The sequence below is a fragment of the Bombus pascuorum genome, chromosome 13, assembly GCF_905332965.1.
Source record: "Bombus pascuorum chromosome 13, iyBomPasc1.1, whole genome shotgun sequence".
In the NCBI taxonomy this organism is placed as follows: domain Eukaryota; kingdom Metazoa; phylum Arthropoda; class Insecta; order Hymenoptera; family Apidae; genus Bombus; species Bombus pascuorum.
The window spans coordinates 9,575,757-9,596,675 of record NC_083500.1 but is presented as its reverse complement, the minus strand read 5'-3'; the positions used below and the strand labels follow the sequence as shown (position 1 = coordinate 9,596,675).

Genomic DNA, 20,919 nt, shown 5'->3' with positions numbered 1-20,919 from the left:
TCGAGTGTTCTTAGTTTTGAAGTTGGTGAATATAAAGTAGATATATATTCACAATTCAACTCGTATATATGAGCGCGTATATATCCAACACGAAACTCCATTCATTTTCGAGTTAATTCAGTCTGCTCGACATGAGACAGGAAAAATACATTAGCTTAGGATTGGATGGTGTGGTGGTGCTATAGCGAGATGTTGAACTACATTGTAGTTTTGTATCTGAGGACCAGAGTCTTTTGTTTTTATTATTTTTCAGCAGAGTGGAAGAACAATTAAACGTGTTCGTACGTTTCTCTGCGCATGCAAGAAAAGTGAAATTATCTTTCCTCGATGGAAAAGACGGGAGAGACAGGATGAAGGGGCAGGAAGTTAACAATGATTGAAAGAAATGATTTGAAGGAAGGAAGGAAGGAAATGGAAAGGAAGGATAGAAAGAAAGAGAGGCTTATGAGGGACAAAGAGCGGGAAGAAGGGAAAGGTAAGGGTGAAGAAGTCAAAAGCAAAAGAAGAAAAGAAAGTAGAAGAAAAGATAGTTTATGAGTTTTCAATCGGAGAAGGAACGATAGAACGGAACGACAAAAGAAAATTTTGAAGAAAGTAAAGGAAGGAAAGGTGTACAAGAAAAGAAAAGAGAGAAAACCATTACTAAGCGTCTATTTATTTACCGTTTACTCTTACTGAATTCAGATCTAACACTCGTGCACGTAATACCTTCGCATGGTCTGCACTTTATGCTCTTTACAAAGTTCTGACCAGTAAAATGCTTGAAAATTTGTCTGCAAGAAAGAACCGTGAATTGGTCTACATAACTCAATTTTCAGGAAAGAGGGTTTCGGTTATCCCGTTTTTCAAGTATGGAATTCATTATCGACTCAATAGAACAGCTAGAATACTTATGCAGGATTTACTAGAGGCCATTATATAGGATTTAGTACACTCTACTGTTACGAATCGAGGCGTTTACTTCAATTTAAGAAAACACTTTGTCTTCGTTTTCCAGTTGCTTCTCTTTCGTTGATTTGTTATAGATTCCATCGAACATCTTTTTATTGTTCATGGTAACTGAGCCACAATTTTCCGGATGCAGTAGTCTTGAATCGAGGAGAATTAATCGGAGGTAGCGAATTTTATTATATTGGAAGATGGGAGAATTTTATTCATTAGCAGAAAGAATCCCATTACTTCCAGATTTATAACGGCAAACTTTCTCAAGGGAAAATAATTTTTCATGATGAATCGATAGCCGACTAAAGGCAGCGGTGAGCTTTCGCTTTAACTTCCAAGCGTTCTCCTATTTCCAGCAATAATTATACTTATCGTACGAGACGAGCTTCCTCTAAGTTCTCCCGCGAAAAGTCACTACCTGCGAGGAATTTATATCCTCTTTGGTATCGATAGTTGTACAACTCAAAAAAAATGTCAAATTTGTTTTTATCGAATTATGTTTCTATTTCTATGGCGTAAAACGATAGACTCGGAATTCCAAATTTGGCCTTAGTTTTATTCCGACACTGATTTCTTCTTCAGTCGTTTCGTAACGCTATAAGTGGAAAGTTCCGTTGCTTTCGTGAATAGTGACATATCTCGTGTTAAGACAGTTTTGTAATGTCATTGAAACGACTCGTAAAGATTTCTTTGTAAATTCTAAAAAGGCCCTCATCTAAAATTTACATTTCGTGCCATTATCAATGCCGAGCAGCGATGTGATCTCTCTCGTCTCTCGAGTGTTTGCCTCCGGCCACGCGGTCACGGGGTCAATCGAGCTTTATTTCGGGATGCAGGAATCTTCACCATAAATCTTTTGGCGGTAAATGAAAGGTGGCATACTACTACGTAAAAAAGTATCCGTTGAATTCACGGCAATAGTTGATTATTGTTACGAGAGAATGAGCTACTTGAATCGTCTCTTAGATTTTTTATTATCTGCATTTTCGATTCACATTAACCTTGAATCGGTCTCTCCTCGAATCATAGAGATTTCAGATGTGAGATAGGTTATTTAATTTTAAAATGTTTAATTTTAATTTGCATTCTGTATCTCACGCGTCTTTATCGCGTGAAATCCAAAATACAAACTTGAATAATAACAAAATTGAATTAATTCCATCCTCGCATCTCTATGACCATACTGTGCATGTTTATACACTCGTGGGACATTTAAACACGTAAAAGCGTACACAATATACAAACACACGTATACAATATTCGAAATGTACAGTACTTGTAACAATATTTAGTAAATCCATCGAATGATTGTATTTCATAAACATTAGTCGTGTTCGTAAGAGTACAAATGATGACTAACTTATACAACTTAACAACTACCAATTCAGTATCATAAACAAATCGAAATTTCAAAATCCACGAACAGTCCCGAAATGGCCTAGTACCAGTTATTAACAGGTTAACGAATCTCTCTGCCTACATTCGTCGTGTCATCCATCTTCAAAATGATCTGGACCATCTTGCCCTTGCAACCCTTCGTCACGTTTCCCTTTGTCAGTTTCCCGATACGATGCCTCGATGGATCGAGAATCGATGGATTGAAGCTCTCTCCGATGCGTATTAAACCACGAGTGCACTGTGGTTACATGCTCGCACCCATACAGGGGATTAAACCGAACGTGTCGTTGATTAATAAATTGTATTGCACTGGAAGCTCTACTAAATTAATCGTTTGTAATTGTTTATGATCGTTTATGAATGGATTGCGGATTTTTATGTAATTTTAAATTTTTATGAGAGCCGAAGAAATGGAACTTGTTTGTTTCGTCTACAAAAAATTATGACGAGTAGTCAACTTGGCACGTTTTATAGCTGCAACGATTGGAAAAATGCAGACACGTTGTTTGAAACATCTACCGAATGTTCCAATGGATTTTGCTAATTATCTGGTACGTTTCGAAATAGGCAAAGTAAAGCTGGAAAGTGTAATAATAGAAAGATCACATAAAGATCAGAAACATAAAGATCAAAATATTTCCTGAGAAAATATGTCAAATGGATGAGAATAGATTCCCTTGGAGGTGCCTAACAAAATTGAACGAGCTGGGTGGAAACAAAAATAACCCAAGGAAGTACAACCGGTATACATTAATAAAGGAGAAACTTGCAGGATATAGATATGTTACAAAGAATGTACAAAGAATACAGAGATGTTAGAATTAAGTGAACGTGAGGAGATACCTAGTCGAATAAAAAAATATAAAAATAGAGTGGAAGTTAAAATATTCATAGAAGATGGAGGAAGATCACTTGCTTTGAGATGTTGTTCGATACACGAGTGTGTTACGGGTCTAACTAGGCCGGACAAAGAAAAATATTCGATTCGACGATTGTTGGATTACAACTGGCAGGAAGACATAAATTCAATAATGGAAGAAAAGAAGAAAAGAATTAAGATAAGTGAAGCAGATGATTCTCAACTATGCAATCTGAGAAGAAAGGAAACATTAAATCATATCGTGCCTGTGAGCTCCAGTATTAGCAAGATTATACGTAAAAAGATTATTGAAAAGGATATCCTGAATTATGAAATATTAGAAATGTAAAGGAAGTAAGAGATATATTCTACTTTGTGCAAGACTACTTATATCATAAAAATAAAAAAATTAATGCTAATCGAATCATAATAAAAATGAATTTAGTACAATGAAGCGTGTATATGGGTATATTGGGCGTGTTGATGTGTGTTAATGTTTATATATATGTACGAGATACGTAGTGGACATGAATAAGCTCCTTTGTAATAAACTCAAATACGAATATACTTATACTGTACTATACTGTATTATATTATACTATGTTATATGCATGTAGACTGCGAATTTGTACGCATTTATAGAAAATTTGATAGCGCAGAAATCCACAGAAAAATATATGAAATATTGAAAGTATAGTATATCCTACAATGCATGGTAAGTGATATAATTTTCTATCGAAGTCCTATTTGTACAGTTGTATTCTCGGAAATATGAATTTGCATAAAAATCTGCTGTCTAATTATGTAGTTCATGGACTTTTGTATATACGATTTTATCATAAATGCATAAAAATCCGTAGCCTAATGACAAATTAATTGTTCTGACTTTACAAGAAAACTTCCTCCCTCGTGTATCGATTTGTTCAATTTTTCGATTGTTCGATTTTATAAACAAAATAAAGGATTTTATGGGCGTGCGCAGTATCCGAGATGAATGTTAATGACGATAAGGATGAAATATGATACTCGGTTGCGAATTTAGAGAAATTGCATCAGCCTTTGATCTTCCATACCAGAAATTAAATCTCCTTGTTGTACCGTGAATAATAATATACGAGTACAAAAGATTTTGCCACGGATCTTTCAAGATGTTAACGTTCTATTATGTTCGTATTATATCATCGTTAGGTTCTTAAGAAAATTCATTCAGTTATTAAGAAAATTCATTGAGTTTCCTATAGTTGATATATGAGCGCCTTAGAAGGCCTATTCAATTTTATCCTTCGTAAATTTGTCGTTTCTTCGTTCTACAGGCATACGATTAATGTTCAATTACCAAGAAACAACTGGCTTATTTCCATAAGAAGATAGCACAAATAAATTTTAACGTAAACTTATTCTTCTCTACTTTTCGATTTATGAAGTCGATCGATGTTGCTTCTGGGAGATTCATATTTTTTTGTGAAGTAATGAAATTGGAGCGAAGATTTTTATTTTGTATTCGTTAAATGGCAAAAATTACGGTGCACGTGTAATTTAACAAAAGTCTAAACCCTTTAAATTTTCTTTGAATTACGCTGTGAATTTTTTAGACAACCGCATGGATAAAGAGGACAAACCTTTTAAAATATCGATAAGATGTTTGAGGAACTGTTTAAATACTCGTCTAGAGGAAGTTTCGCAGCGTCGAAATAAAATTTCCACGGCGGAGACGAATTTCGATCGCCAATCGGATTTAATGAAGCTCGCAAACGAGGTCATGGCTGTGTAACGCGATGCATTTTACGTTTTGACGATTTTAGCGGCTCCGTTTTAGCGAAAGCTCGAATCGCGCTTTAATATCGTGCTTAGAAATCTCGAAAACAAGTTCTCGAGCACCGTTGCGCCTGCTTCTTTCCTTTTAAACCGAATCGAGGCTGAGAAAACAGAGGATGTTCTGTTTCATATTTTCACCACTTCCGTTCCCTTCTCTCTCGAATCTGTGACACAAGCTTACACCGGATGCAATCACGAGCAAATTTGCGAAATTCTGCTGTGCGAAAGTTGGAAAATCGAGTCTGTTTTCATACATACAAATTATCTTCGTAATTCAGAATTTTAATAATAATGCGAAAATTTGACAAAATGGAAATTTTTAAATGGTCAGTAAGTCAGTTCACTGCTGTTTTTCACGAAATTGTGTTTTACGATTATTCTTAAAAGAAATTCATTGTATTAGGCTGCTCAAAAGATTCTTTTGTTTTACAAGGAAACGATAGATGCACAACATTTTTTGTTTTATATTATTTTATTGAATTATGTATGATCCACTTTGTTCCAATAGAACCAATAGAACTTGAAAGAATATTAGGTTGTTCTAAAAGTGTCTTACTTATAAAACGAAAGAAACTTTTGGGACGACCTAATATTTTTTTCAAGTCACAAAAACAATTATAACAAAGAATTAGATTATAATTTAATTAATTATGAAGCTAAAGAGGTAGTACTTATAAATAGGTTGCGGGTTTCAATAGATGGAAGAAGTCATCGTTGTGTATGTGCTACATTTTTATTTCTGTTGTGGTGACACAACGGCGGCCGAAATGGTCACTACTACTACCAAGAGTTCTTCCTACCGTCAAAGCATCGGGCCAATTCGGAATACGTGAATCGGCTAAAAGATGGAATGGAGAAAGTCAGGCCATACCAGGTTACGCGTCACGGCGAAAAAGAAATCTTTATTTTTAAAGAGTTAGAATCATCGCCATACGTTTTCTTGCACCATGACGCGATTGGAGGCCCGTTACAGCCACCTTACGACGGTCCATTTAAGGTGATAAAAAGGAACGATAGGACATTTATAATTAGAATAAACAATCGCGACATAACGGTTTCCATAGTGCGTTTAAAACCTGCCTTTATTATACCGGACAACCTAGAAAAAGAAACCGCTAAAACTCGTAACGTACTGATTCCGGATGAACAAGCACGCGCGACGAAAGTACGGCAAATAACAACAATCAACGCGCACAAGAAAACACCAGGGATAGGTACGTTACGCGGTACGGGCGAAGAGTCCGTTCTCCCGATAGATATCAGGCAGGCTTCGGGTGAAAGTCGTAAATTGTCGGACACGGGATATACTAAGTACATTACTTGTATCTATTTATATTTATATTTTTTTTTAAATAAAACCTCGACGTAAATATTATTTTTACAAATCGACCTAATTATAACGTTATCACTGGTAGGGGGGTGATGTGGTGACACATGAGTCATAGGACGAGGCGAAGCGAGAGCGACTCGTGTTGTTGTTGTGCCTCGGATCACGGATACTGCTTCGACACACGAAATTAAAAGTAGATTATCTCTAGCCAACAACAATGTCGCCGTTGAGGGTAACCGTCGTTCCAAAACGAATTTGAATCTTCCGACTCCCCCCGACTAGTATAAATAAGCAGACACGATCACGAGTGAAATCATTGTCGAGCGATTCCTGAATTACTTTAGCGAGCGAGTTACGAGTAATAGGAGTAAGCATTTGGTAGGCGATTAGTACTTCACGAAAGCTCTAGCGAATCTTCGTTGAGTACATACAAACGATTCACTTCATCGGAATAAAATCTCCTGCAAGGTCGTCTATCGGCGTTGTACTTTATTTTAAGGAATTGATTTAAAATATATTGGATGGTTGCAACAGCAAACAACCTGATTATTTCTGCGATCCAAAAAATACAACACCCACACGTCATCCGCCACACTGTTTGTAAAAATATTTATAAAAATCCGCAATCTGCTTATAAGAATTTGTAGCGGCACATGAGAACAATTCGAATCATGTTGTTGTTTTTTCTCGGAGTATCAATACTATATATAAATTGTCAAAATTTTGATTTACGTCACTATGATTTTCATGTAGTGATTCTGTTGAATGTGTTCGACATCTTCTAATCTTGCGTTATATTTTGATTCTCGAAGAATATACGTGGACATTGCTTGCAAGTGGAATCTCACGGTGGAGAATAATGTAGGCAATCTACGTTGGAAATATATACACAATGGCCATTATGTGGGCGAAATTGCAGCGCGGTTTGTGTGTTTAAAGAGACTCCTAATTGTGGTATTCGTATCTTCTAAACCGAGCTTTCAGAGCTTTCTGTTGAACCAGTTAAAGACCCTTTCAGCCAACGAGTTATTTGTTTGTGCAGGTTGCTTTAACAGTTAGTTCCTAACTTCACCGCTTGTTACTCGATCGTTTTACTATTTTTATTTTTCGAAATCTAAAACGATCATGTACATCAACGTTGAGTTATAAGATAACTTAGGATCATATTATGCTACAATTTGATGTACAAAATTTTGCTGTCACCCAATATTCAGTTTTTCCATTATCCTTTGATCGAGTATTATGCAGCCAACAATGAATAACAGTCCTCTATAGAAGCTCGCTACACAGATTAAATATATAAAAAGATATTCATTCTTAGAGATTTTAATGATTTTTCGTACAACATATCGATAAAAGCTACTTGTTACTGTATTATAAAATTTGTTTGTTTGTTGAACTTTTCTACAAGTTCTATATTTTAGTCATCGATAGTTCCAATCTTAAGAACCAAAGTTCCATATTATAATTCGATTAAACGAAAAAACACCGCGAATAAAATGTCACACGAACGTTGATTTTCGTCTGGAGCTTAATTCAATTCCAAGATTGATTCGATTGTTTTGTTCCTCCAGGGCAAAGATTATGGCAACGTATCAACGCGGCAGTGTCTAAAACCACTAGCATGCGAAGCGTGCGAAGAAAATCGAGCGAAAGAAGATTTCTCGACACGGAAAGGGCGGATTCCCAAGGGATTTCGTTAGAAAGAGTACCATTGCAAGTCGTCGGTACAACTGGGCAAAGTGCTTGAGAGCGTGCACGATGGAAAACGTGCTGATGAGTGGTCGACAAGTGGACGCAACCTTTCAAGTGTCGTTGTCAAGAAGTTAATCGCAACCATGTCGAACCAGACAAATACCACCGATTTTATCGATTACGATCTGAACGAGTCGTTCAGTCACTTCGATTGGGAGGAACTGGCACCCGTCCTCGTTGTCTATTCTCTCACGTTTTTCCTCGGATTAATCGGTGAGTGAGATGGCACTTTGTCTCGCGGAAAAACCGTCTCGTGGTCTTGTTTCTTTATCCTCTGTTAAGTCGGCTCCAGAAAATCGATTCTTCCCCTTTCTAATAGTCAAATACCATCTTCCGAAGTATCTCGCGAAGAAGGAAACAGGAAAATCGTGAAAACCATAGCGATATTAAATAAAATATCAAGAAAAGTGGAAGTAATAATAAAGAGTTGTTGAAACATTCGCAACGTTATCATCATTAGTATGTAGATACCGGGTTGCGTGGTTTAGCTAGAAAAATTGTTGTTCAATGCGACGACACGATGATTAATTTTATCATCGACTTCCTATTGTGTCACTGCTGTCCACGTGACAGTTATTAGATAGAAACGTATGCCGTGTTATATCATTCAAAGAATTTATCTTAATACTTGTGCGTTGCAATTTTGTACAGTGATGTACAAATATATTTACATAAATTTTGCGTAAACGTGTAAAATTCGTATTTTCTTCCTGCAAAATGTCGCTTTCGCGGAAAAGTTGTGGACAAAGAACAGCTAAAAATAGTAAATAGGTATTTTTTAGCTGCGGTAACTCAAGTTTAAGGAATGAAATTCTGACTCGAAGAGCAGGTAAAAATAGTAGATACGTGTTTGTATTAAACCGCGTTTAGTTTATTCGCCACTGTTTCTCGGTGGAAGCTGGTCGGCTTTGAGGTGACATGTTAATTATCTACTTTTGATGAGAAACTGCAGGAACGGTGCAATAAATGGTTTTATTTCAGGAAACGTCGTCATCATCGGTTCGACGCTGTGCCCGAGACTGAGACCTTTACCATCCACACCGACTAACGTCTTCCTGGGTGGCTTGGCAACGGCCGATCTCCTCCTCATACTCTTCTGCATTCCCGTTAAGGTGAGTCCCTTTATCGAATATTCAGTTGACAATTTTTATTCAACAGCTCACGAAACGGTGGAAGAGGATTTTTATAAAATTTAAAAACGTGTAATTTTATTTTATCAAGAATCCTGGCTCAACAAGTAGAGGATAGACAGCAGTTTGTATAGCAAATAGGATTTTGCTGGTAGCTGCGATCGGTCACACGTTACCAAGTAATGTTCAATTTTATCATCTCATGATTTTATCATGTTGTTTTATCTATGTTGTTTTATCAACGACGATTTTGTTAAATTTTGAAGAATTTAATTCTATAATAGAATCACAACGTGCAATGTAAACGCGTGATAATCCCTGGCTGTATATTAAAACAAATATTCATCGAGATTCTCCGAAACGTGGAATTGCGGTCGGTAGTTTATTAGTTCGTATTTGAAACGTGCATTAATTCATGGAATTATCAGGCTGTCGTTTCTGATGTTTATCATTTAACACGCGCGTTACGCAAGTTTCCTTCATGATACATTGATCTTGATATACATATGCATCGTGCAAAGCGTTAGACTTGTTGTCGAGAAACGCTAACTCTGAGCTTTATTTTATTTCCAAACAAATATGTAAAATTACATTGGATTTCGACACAGTTTCGCTGCGGTCGCGTCAAATTGATTTTGTAACCGCTTCATCTCTTGTTGGGACTCGATATTTGAAGGAGTTTCTTCTGGAAAGGTGCGAGTTACGAGTAAAAGAACATAAGGCAAAGCCATAATGTTGTTGACGTCATTGGCTTCCCAAAAACTTTTCTTACGAACCGTCCAATTTCCGCGAACTTTCGACGAATGAATTTTCCTTTGGAAAATGCATTTCTCCAGGACAAGGGTAACTAAGTTAAGTCGGTTGAACTGTGAACATCTACATGCAAATTGGCGGTTGGCACGACGCAATGTAAACCGTTAGCACTCGATTATTTCGATCATGTAAAGCGTTGCGCTGTAAACCGTTTATGCTCGATTGTTTCAATTGTAACGTTTGATTTGTCGAAGCATCGCGAATTCCGTTGCAAACATTCCGATTCGGTTTATCGAATAGCGAGTTTTCGACAGTGCAGCTTTTGTCGAGTGTGAATATCAATTATTCTATCTCCTCTTCGAGATTGATTGCGTCCGGAAACTGGGTCTCGAGAAGAAAATTACAGGAAACGGGAATAGAGAATACCTCTTTGACCATTGCGTTTCTATCTCTTTTATTTGTGACGTTATGTTTGTTTGAACGGTACACGGGAATTTGCTGTTCTTTCATCGAAATCTTCGCTAATATTGGCTAATCTTCGTATCTTTAGAATTTTCGAGTAAACGCTTTTGAAATATCGACGATAGCGGCAGATGGTAAAATTTCATATCGACAAGGTGGAAGAAATCGAGACACGTTGTCTGGTCGGGATGGTGCACGATCACGCTGTCAAGAAAGCGCCGCGACGTTCTGGCCTGAATGAAAATAAAATCGAATTGTGCCAAGTTCTAAAATTACGTATCCGAGAAACAGCCCAATGCCGAATACACGGCAAGGTGGTTCGCTCTTCTTTTACATCGTTCGGTTCAATTACGTTTTGTCTTAAGCGATATTCATATCTTGCCAACATGTTCAATTGGACTGGATAGTTCATACGTTTAGGATTTAAACGACTTGAAACAAACTTGGTCAACTGTGACTAGTCGTACCTTTTCTACTGCTTTAGAGAATACATATTTTTCATTTTTCATGAAGTAAGTCGATAACGAAAGAAATTGTGGTCTACAAGACAGATTATTAACAGACTACCGATGTGTATGCAGATTCATATTTTTATAAACGCTAAAGAAATGGAAGATCTAAATGGAAATGTATTTCATTTCACAAATTTTATAATGATTAGTGCATTCGAATATCTTATGTGTTTTGGAATACTACACACGTATTTATATTTCAATTTTCCATAACTGGATAAACATTCGTAGTCTAATTATCAATTATTTTTTAAGATAGAAAATTCCTAATGGCTTTTCATCATTGCAATTTACGTAATCTCGGGAGTTACTTGATGTCTCGTCTCTTTTAGGTGAATTTTTAACTAACAGGGATCCAAGAATACCAACGTGGATTTAATTGGAACGATCGCTTATAAGGGACATCGTTTGAAGAACTTCCCCTTTGTCAGTTAAATTTCAGCATCAAAAGTACGTAGATTAATCTGTCCCCGCCGCGAGATCTCGAAAGTAATTTTCCAAAGAAACATTTTGCCAGATCTTGTATTCGACCCTTGCTCGTTTTTCACGCACTCTGCTAATTTCCTTCCGCGAGATAAAAATGATCCCTCGACGATACTTCTATTTGCTCGGGAAGGGAATAGGGCTGCCATAAGAAGAGCCGAAGGGATCACTAGGAAAAGCAGTAGCAGCCCTTTGAAAACCATCTTATTGCTTTATACGTGGCCATGGTTTAACGCGTTAACTCCGTGCAAATTTTATATATTTTGCTGTGGGAGTCGCAGATTGAAATATACTACGCCACGGATTATCCTACGGATTTTTATGCAAATTCCCAATTTCACGAAAACATTTAAGACAGTATGACCTAGGGAGAAATTTTTTTTTACGTATTAAATATCGTAAAGAGTACTGTACTTTGGATTTTTTATATGTTTTTACATATCGTGCGCTTTCTGTGCATTTTTCTATCTTTATATTTTTCATAATTGTATAAAAATCCACAGTCTAATTGTAACTATTTAATTTTTGAAAAATATTTTCTTCTGACAATGGTACTTACATCGTTCACATTGTCGAACGTTTTTCAGTCCACGAAGTTTATGTTATTTTAATCATTCTAAAAAGTTTAATAACGTGGCTCACCAATGATCACGATCGACTGTGGCAGTCAATGTGTTAATTCGGGTGAGTTAGCGAGTTGAATCGGTGACGTTTCGTTGACAGTGTCTTTCGTATGATTTATTTCTCTCTGTCGTTCGTTCCAAGGGGACGTGATTCAATCTATTATCGGCTCAATTCGAGCCTCTTAGTGTCAATGATACCATCTTGGAATACAGACGATAGATAGATATTCTTGCTGACTTTTCTTGTCTCCTTTGGATAAAGAAAATTTGATCGAGTAGCACTGTTCCCTGTTTAGGGAGAATCTGTTCTTCTCTCATCTAGTTGTTTGAAGATAATCGATTAATGCTCCAGACGAAGGTCTTAGTTTGTTCGAATATTTCTCAAACGTATTTTTTCAATAAAAAAATGACGCACTCTTCCTTAACAAAACTACCGATGATTCTTGAAAAAGATTAAAAAGATTGCCTGAAAAGATGTTCCCTCGAAACTATATAAACATTTTTATTACCTTTAAGTACAAAGGGCATATTTAGTACTATTTCATTATTATTTTTCTGTTCCATTATCATCATTTTATTTGTTACAGTTGAAACGATTGGAAAAGTTTAGTGAAATACTGATCTTTGGTAACATTTTGTTTTAATGTATTACAATGTCCGCTTTGAATTTAGTTGAATTGTTGAATTTAGTCAGAACGCGATCAAGCGTTGCTTAAACTTCAAACACTATAAAATGTGCAACAAACATTTTAAAATACTAAATAGAACTACTCATTCGTTTTCTTACCTTCAGAGATCATAAACTCTTTTGCTCTTCTTATTTTATCATCAGTTTTGTTTGAGTAGAAAATTAGAATCTTTTTCGTTGATTTATGTGTTCGAAATGAAAGTAATGTTTGTTTGTTGTTGCTGCCCGTGAAATGCTCCACCGGATGAAAGACGAACCTTTGAAGATGTTAATAGCTGACTCCTTCAATCGTTGTTTATCGCTCGAAATGAAGTCGCGGTGTTCTCAGGACTTTACCAAGAAAATATATTAAAAAAGTGAGATATAAACTGTCCCAAATGGGATTCCCGTATCTTCCTTAAAGTCAATTATTTGACATTTCCGTCAAAAACATTTCCTCTCGTTGCGCTACTTTCTAAATATCTCGTAAATCACATGTTCGTCCCTGCGTATATTAATAATTTATTCCGCGACGTGGACTTCGGTTTATGATCATTTTGTATCATCATCAACTTCGTATTATTTTATAATTTATTATCACACGTGATTTGACGATTGCGCATGAATTTATTAAGTTTGCATAACGTTACTGCGTATCGCGTTTTTTCCCCACTAATCTACGTGCATCTAGAAAGAAATGGATTGTTCATTACAATTCATATTTTTTTTTCTAAATTACAGTGATCATTCACGTTAATTGTAAGATTTTATGTTAATAACCTTACAGTTAAACGTCAGCTTCGCGATAACGACATGTTCTCAATTTATTGCTCGTTTACAATCAGCGTACGTTATTAACTCTTCTTTTAACATCGCTATGGAATAAAAACATCGGTTACGAATAAAAATTCCAAGGGTTTGCTTAATAATGTTTTTATCGCTACCTTCGCTAAGTTCGAACAAGCTAAATTATTCATAGCACTACTGGTATCACTATGTTGGTTTCTCGGGAGCAACCGTGTTTGCACTTTGCAGTCTATTTCTTTAGGGAAAGCCTGAAACCAGTCTATCCCGAAGAAGTAGACTGTAATGTCTACGAAAAACGTGGGTGCAAAATGCAAGTGCAAAGTGCAAAGTGTAAAGTGTAAACACGGTTGCTCCAAAGAAACCATCGACGTCCTGGCATATCACTATCGTGAAAATTTAAAATATAATATTCTTTTATAGATTTTCGATTTACAAAACAGTTTGGAAATTAATTCACCATGAGTAGACTACATTTTCCATGAATTTCACGGCTTACCTGGCCATTAATCTTTAACTGGTTAATCGAATCTAATCACCTTCACATTATCTTTGCATTTTTAAGTAAAAAAAAAGTCCCTTGCGAATAGGATTTTACGTCGAAGAAACTAAGCAGGTTATGGTGTTCTGGTTATTAATTCATCGCCCGAAGGTGCGTTTCTTGGTTACGCTGAACCATGAAAAGCAACGCGTTCGATCATTATTATCTATCGCGACATTGTTGGCCGAGTTCGTAGGTCGGTTTTATATTTTATATTAATCTCGTGTTACTGGCCGAGGAAGAAGAAGAAGGAACAGAGTTGGTTGCGAAATAAAAGCAACAACGCGGCAGACGACTGATTTATTCGTTATTCGCGGTAAAACGGGTATCCTTTTCCTCAGTTGGCTCCCATTTCCCTCGTGGAGAAGACATAATGTCCTGAACGTTAGCTGGCAACGAAGGCAAAAGGACATTCGTACGATAAAATGGCGATCTCTGTAGAAAAATGCTCGTTCCAAGACAAAGCAGTTTCTAGCAGTTCAACGAAGAGGATTTAACAAGAATCGATATTTACGTATGAATGGAAATGGTTTATATAATATTTTATTTTATTTAGTTGTTAGACATTAGTTGTTTGAGATTGTTGGATCCACAGAAATGATCAATATTTTATTTAATTTAGATTTCCATGAAAATTTTTATGACTGGGAATGTTTTGCAAGATTTTTCTTAGTCGTTGGAGATTCGTCAGAAGTAGTTAAATTTGGGACTGTCTGAAATGTTTCGTATCTGTAGAAACTTTGAACATTTCATCATTATAGTGGTTCAACTTTTATAACAAGCTACAACTTTATAGCTCTAGTATTCGCTTTTCTCAGAATTCTTGATTCTGAAATTTACCACAGGAGTTTAGGCGTAAGCAATAAGAAGGCGATTTCCGTAGAAAAGTCGAGGAAATTTAAAGTCAAAGAGTTTTCGTCGAATCAGTTTTTGATCCAATAAAACTTTTCGCTATGGCTGCGAACGTTGCATCGCGTTTCGCTTAGCTGTTAGAAATTCGTCGGAAATATTGGAATTTGGAATAATCTGAAATCATTAAATTCACAGAAACGTTAAATCTTTACAATGTTTTAACTTTAATAGCAAGATGAAACTCCGCTTTTATCTTCCTTAGAATCCACAATTCGGAAACTTGCGTGTGGTTAGGCGTAAGTTATACGTGCATGGGTTCATGTGAAACGTAATTTTAGTCGATCCATGGAACTGGTTGTAACCCCGTTTCGAGCAACCACTTTTCATAGATATTATTACGCACGAACGTAGTTCTGGCTCGGGCCAGAAAATTGACTGTAATTTCTGTCAATAGAATTGGATTGCTTTCGTGATACGGTAGTCTAGGCACGATAAAACGTCAAAGAATTCCTTCCTGAGAACATAAACGAACGAAACGCTACCAAACAAATTACAAATTCTTGGCGCAAGATAAATAATTCTGTTCTACTTGAACCAGTCCCTCAATGATGCTTGTTAGAATAAGCGCATCGATGCGTGATGCAGCTTTTCACCCGCTTGACAAAATAGAGCTTATATATTACGTAGTTGGTGATATTATTCGGAATGTAGCTGGTCTCGAAATTAGCAGGAAAATACAACATAAATTCCAGCGAAAATAGGATTCCTCGCATTTCGATAGGGATATTTTGCCTCGTGTGTCGCGTAGGTCACGTGTGTTCGATACTACGCGTGAATGCGTCATCTAATTGAATAATATTCCCAGAAGTCAGACGCTTCTCCACCGCCCACGCATGACTGAGAATCGTATCATATTTATTCACGAAACCTTTAAGAAGCATGTAATGTTTTATATGCGTTATATCCGATATCGTGCGTTATGAAGTTATTTACAGTGAATTATCCGGATTCATCTGAGTTTAGATATTTTTTAGAGCAGATTACATAGACATAGACCAATTAGAAATAACGCGATGAGAAACGAATGCGGGTTGAGTCGAGAACTGCTTTTTGGAGCCAAATCGATAAAGATACGAATTGGCATAAACAGTGAGTACATAAATTTATAAAATTCAATGGCTGCACAAATATTTCTCCCTTGGAAATGGAAGTATCGATATTTTCATTCATCCGCAATGTAACCACGTAGAAATATATCGAGGCGTTGGAAGTTGAAATCCAATCGGAACCCGACAATTTTTAATCGTACAACGGTATTTATGTTTGTGTTATCTGAGTTACAGACTCTCAACCCTGCTTCGATGAGTTTGAGATTGTCCATGAGTTATCGTAAATGATACAAAAACATTTACAAGTGTAGTAGTATGCTTAAAGAAGGTAAAACTGTCTCTAGAAAAGTATTCAGGAAACATGTAAAAATTGCGAATCGGTATAAAAAACAAGGTGAGAAATTTTAGTTATTTTTGCCTATAAAAAAAGCCATTTGTCATAATCGACCGATGTACTGAATTTCATCGACAGTGATAAACGATGTTATTAAAATTCTGCTCTAGACGAAACCGTCGTCAGCTGTTAGTGATGCCTGTTCATTTTTATGGTACACACTTTATCGACGTTTCGTCTAGTTTAATGGTGACCTGAATATACTAGGAGCAACAGGTACGTGTGCCAGCGATGTCAGTCAATCTGCTAGGTAGTACGTTTTAATCTGATAATCTATTATAAAATAATGGTTTTCCGTTTGCACATTGTTTCGTACTTTTATTTTTAGAAATCTTTGAATACTCATTTAGAATATTTATTAATAATTAATATTTACGATACATCTGTCAATATGTCTGTGCGTGAAGACATCATTAATAATGATATTAATGCAAAAAAAAAAAACGATTGTAAATATCAGCGATAAATGCGAAAGCAAAATATTTCTAGTTAAATGCTCGTCACCATAATACAAAACAATAAAGTAAATTAAAAATATAGACTATAACGAAGTAGATATAACATAGAGAACTTATTTACATAGTAAAATAATTTTGCAAATATAGTAGCATTCCATAGCCAAATAACTTTGTAAATACAGTTTAGAAATTAAATTCCTCCCATATATTCATAAATGAAACCACGCGTGGCTGTTTATCGAATGAATGTCTGACCATACACGGACCTTTACTACTTACATGCTTCGCATCCTACGCATATTATCGATTTCCAATTTTGTCGTTTGGTCTTTGTACCAGGCTCTGCATCTACCTTTATCTCATTTCAAGAACTACGTGCGCATTCTTCACGTGAAATCGTTCGTACCTTTTTCTTTGGATGATTTCGAAAGCGAAGTCGAATCTCATGTTTCTCAGCCGTAATTTTCCTGCACGAACTTGGAATACTTGTCCTTTCTTATTATTACCGGGTATTAAAAGTTTGCGGAATTTCGTGTTGCCGGAAGAAAAGCTCGTACATTAGGAAAGATTTTCTTTCACCCATCGAGTTCCCAAGTAGAATGAGACTGCCGCGGAAAGTTATTCGTGTCCGTATCAAGTTTCAAGGATATTACTGGCCAGTTCCAAATCGAACAAAGATACGTTCGTTCTGCCTTCTGTCATTGATCGGTCGAAAATGCACTTCCTGTATTCGGTGATTTTCCTCGAAGATTATTCAAAATTCAATGACCGACCAAAAAAAGCCAAAAATCTTTACTTGCTTATACTAGTAACGTTTGTATCAGAAATTCTTTGGCAGGTTAGTAATAATCATTTTCAAAAATGATAATTTTTCGTCATCTATTCTTTCAGTGAATCTGTAAGTTCGGCTCACACATTTTAACATTTATCGCGAACTATACTTTGAGAATCTATGGCCTAGTGTCCATTGTATTTTACTTTTGCAAGCAACAATTATTCGTTGCTCTTTCATTTCAGTTTTATATCTCGAGTGATTATAGGATTTTTTTTAGAGCATAGCACTTCGTTTCTTTGTTAGGTAATTTGCTTTCTATAGTGTTCACAATTCAAAGTAGTTTCAATTTGTTCATTTCCTATTGATTTTCAATTAATATTGGTAAGGTATAGATGTTCAATAATTTCAGTTAAGTTATCTCATGTCAAACTGTTTAAATATGTTTCGTGCTCCTTATTACGTCAAACGTAGACCGAGAAACGAAATTAAAAATACCCAGCCCCTTTTCTTATTCAGTAGCGATCCAAAAATTTATTCAGTAGTATAATCCCACAAGAGTAAATTTTTAACACGTTCGAGCGGAATTATCGAAAATATTTTTCCTCGTGCAACCGCGTCGTCAATAGGAAATTTTCAAGTTTACGGGAATTGTTCGCGCCGGTTACATGGATAGTATAAAACAGTTTTGTTCGATGAAATGTTTTTGATACTTTCTCTGACGATCGAACCCGGCGGTGTTTCAAAGGTTTTCGAATACGATCGTGTACAATGTCGATGAAATGTGAAAATCGCTTTCCCTGGTTGGATTAAAAAGCTAAATGTTGCTCGCGGAACAGAGTTTTCGGTGTCCTCTTGGCAGACGGTGTTGGCATCGTGACAAGCGTTTGAAAATCACGACTCCGCGGAAGTTTTTTGTTCCTTTGTGAAAAATCGCTTGCTACGTTTCGTCAAAAATAAAATCGTTATTTTTGTGGATCGACTTTCCGTTGATACAAACAGCTAAAATGTTCCGCCGCGAGTATTTTTCCGTTCGAAACGAAATGTCTATAGCGAACTATTCTGTAAAAAAAGAAACAGTATGGTTTCTCTTTCATCGATAAACTCGTCATGCCAAATGTATTTTTGTTTTACTTTTTGCTTGGGCACCATGCTCCCCTGTGTTTCCAGGCAAATAAGAAGCAATCGGAATCATCTGAAAGTATAAATTCGACGCTACGAAACAATCGTGAGAGAACGATATCTAGCGCGCGTTCTTCCTTTTACGAAACTTCGTCGTCTGAAAAGGAAACGATAAAACGAGTCGGTCGGTAGTTAGGGAAAAGGAGTGACGTTAAAGGTGATGTGAAACGAGGCAATCGTTGTATTGACAGTAGGCAAAAAGGCAATAGACTCGAGACGATCGATACCGCAGGAAGTAGCAAATGTAGTCGGAAATTTAACGTTTATTTTCGTTGATGCTCTTAACAGCCTGCAGATACAATACGATCATATATTCTTCACAATCCACGCAAATATATATTTTAAATTGGCGACATTTCTTTTAATGTTTCTTTCGAAGGTTAATATAAATTTAATAGTCCCATGAGAATATATTTCTTTTAAAAAGAAATCACACTTCTTCAACGGAAAAAGTTTAATATATCTGTCGGTGGTTTTAGAGTACTTTCAATTGCCTGTTGGAACCTCAGACCTTTGAGAATTCCCTGATAAAAGATATAAGGAAGTCTGATGGAAACTTCGTTTGCTCTGCAAAAGTGTATGAAGTAGCATTAACCCTGTGAATTCTCACGAAAATAACCAAACGTGGTCGTTTTTCCTTTCTTTTATCCTCTTTTAGATCTTTCCTGCGATTCTACAGATAATTAATTAAATATTTCCTTTTCGTTTGGTTCTAGTATTACGAATGTTTATGGAAAGTTTAAAAGTTAAAATTTAACTAGAAGTTAATATTCGTCGATTATGAAGTTATCACGTTAATAAATCAAATCCAAAATCTTCTTTTCGCGATTAATTATAATTAGTAAATAATTGAAAGTTGGTATTCATCAATTGATGAATCAAATCGAAGATCATCAAAATTCTATTCAGGTAATTACTTCAGGTAATTTATTAAAATAATTGTATTTTAACATTTACCAATTGCATTAAATTATGTTCGTAATCAGGTTCAAAATCTTCTTTGACCGACTTTCTTGGTCATATTCCTTTTCTCGATCGTTACATATATCTTGAAACGAATGTTTTTCGCGAAAGACAGTCGCCTCTGCAAAGGATGCTTCTCATTTGCTTCCTGTCTCTGTATTCATTTGCTATTCACTGATCGTCACTCGCAAATACGCGGCAATTTATCGTATGTATCATCGTTCCGTGAGAAATCGATGCTAGAGGGCAAGTCGCCCCGAACTTGTCGTTTTGTGGATTCGTTGTTCGCAAGCAGAGAAACGACACGGATGTTCGTCCTACTTTCTACTCGATCATTATGGCAATTCGCGAAGAGAACTCCCCTTCGTTTGTCCTCTTTAACTCTCTCTCTCTCTCTCTCTCTCTCTCTCTCTCTCTCTCATTCTCTTTCGCGAAGAAGTCGCAACTTTCAGTACCTTTGAAAAATTAACTTCTTCGTTGTCTCAAAATATCTCATTTATAAAGACTTTATGCGCTTTCTAGATATAGAAGAATGTAGGAGAAACACAGAAGGCGCAACCTTTAAATTCATTATTTCCTAATGTAATATAAAACTTTTTGAAAGTTTCAATTTATGTGCCGCGAGATGATGAAAATGTAATTTTAAAAATTCATTTCAGTTTTCATGTTTTTTAAGTGGAAAGGCGATCCATTTTTCATAAATACTTGACATTAAACGTTATATTTAACATTAACGTAAAATTACATTTTATACAATACAACCTTTATTTTAATTTCTCTAGTAAAAATTTCATATTTTATATAATTATAGGATTTCACTCTACATAGTCGTAACTCTTCCGTGCTTCCAAATGGAGCAAGCGGTTCCTATTTAAATATCATTGTAAGATGTATTAAAAGGTCAGAGAGGAAGTATCTTCGTGAATTATATTAAATAGATATTTCACGAATAGAGGATTGATTTTCGACGAAAGTAATTAAACCATAGAGGGAACTGCGGACACATTTTGTCTGAACTACATCGTGTTATACTACTTGCGCGATGCACGTATACGCTGGAAATTTCCAAGCATCGTGCAGTACAAGCCAGGAGTGTTCTTGGCAAATCGCTTTGA

General features: G+C 36.0%; 1 protein-coding gene across 7 annotated transcripts in view; it reads left to right on the top strand.

Moving 5' to 3' along the window:
• LOC132913827 (QRFP-like peptide receptor) overlaps positions 1 to 20,919 on the top strand; it is a 77,313-nt gene that overhangs the window by 12,069 nt on the left and 44,325 nt on the right. For 6 of the 7 annotated variants that reach the window (XM_060972437.1, XM_060972436.1, XM_060972443.1 and 3 more), the window contains exons 2-3: positions 7,919 to 8,312; positions 9,081 to 9,211. In XM_060972437.1, the coding sequence (XP_060828420.1) occupies positions 8,183 to 8,312; positions 9,081 to 9,211 (261 nt within the window). In that variant the 5' untranslated portion in view covers positions 7,919 to 8,182. Of the gene's footprint in view, positions 1 to 7,918; positions 8,313 to 9,080; positions 9,212 to 14,479; positions 14,589 to 20,919 lie in introns of those variants that run through there. The other variant, XM_060972440.1, reaches the window with a different exon arrangement.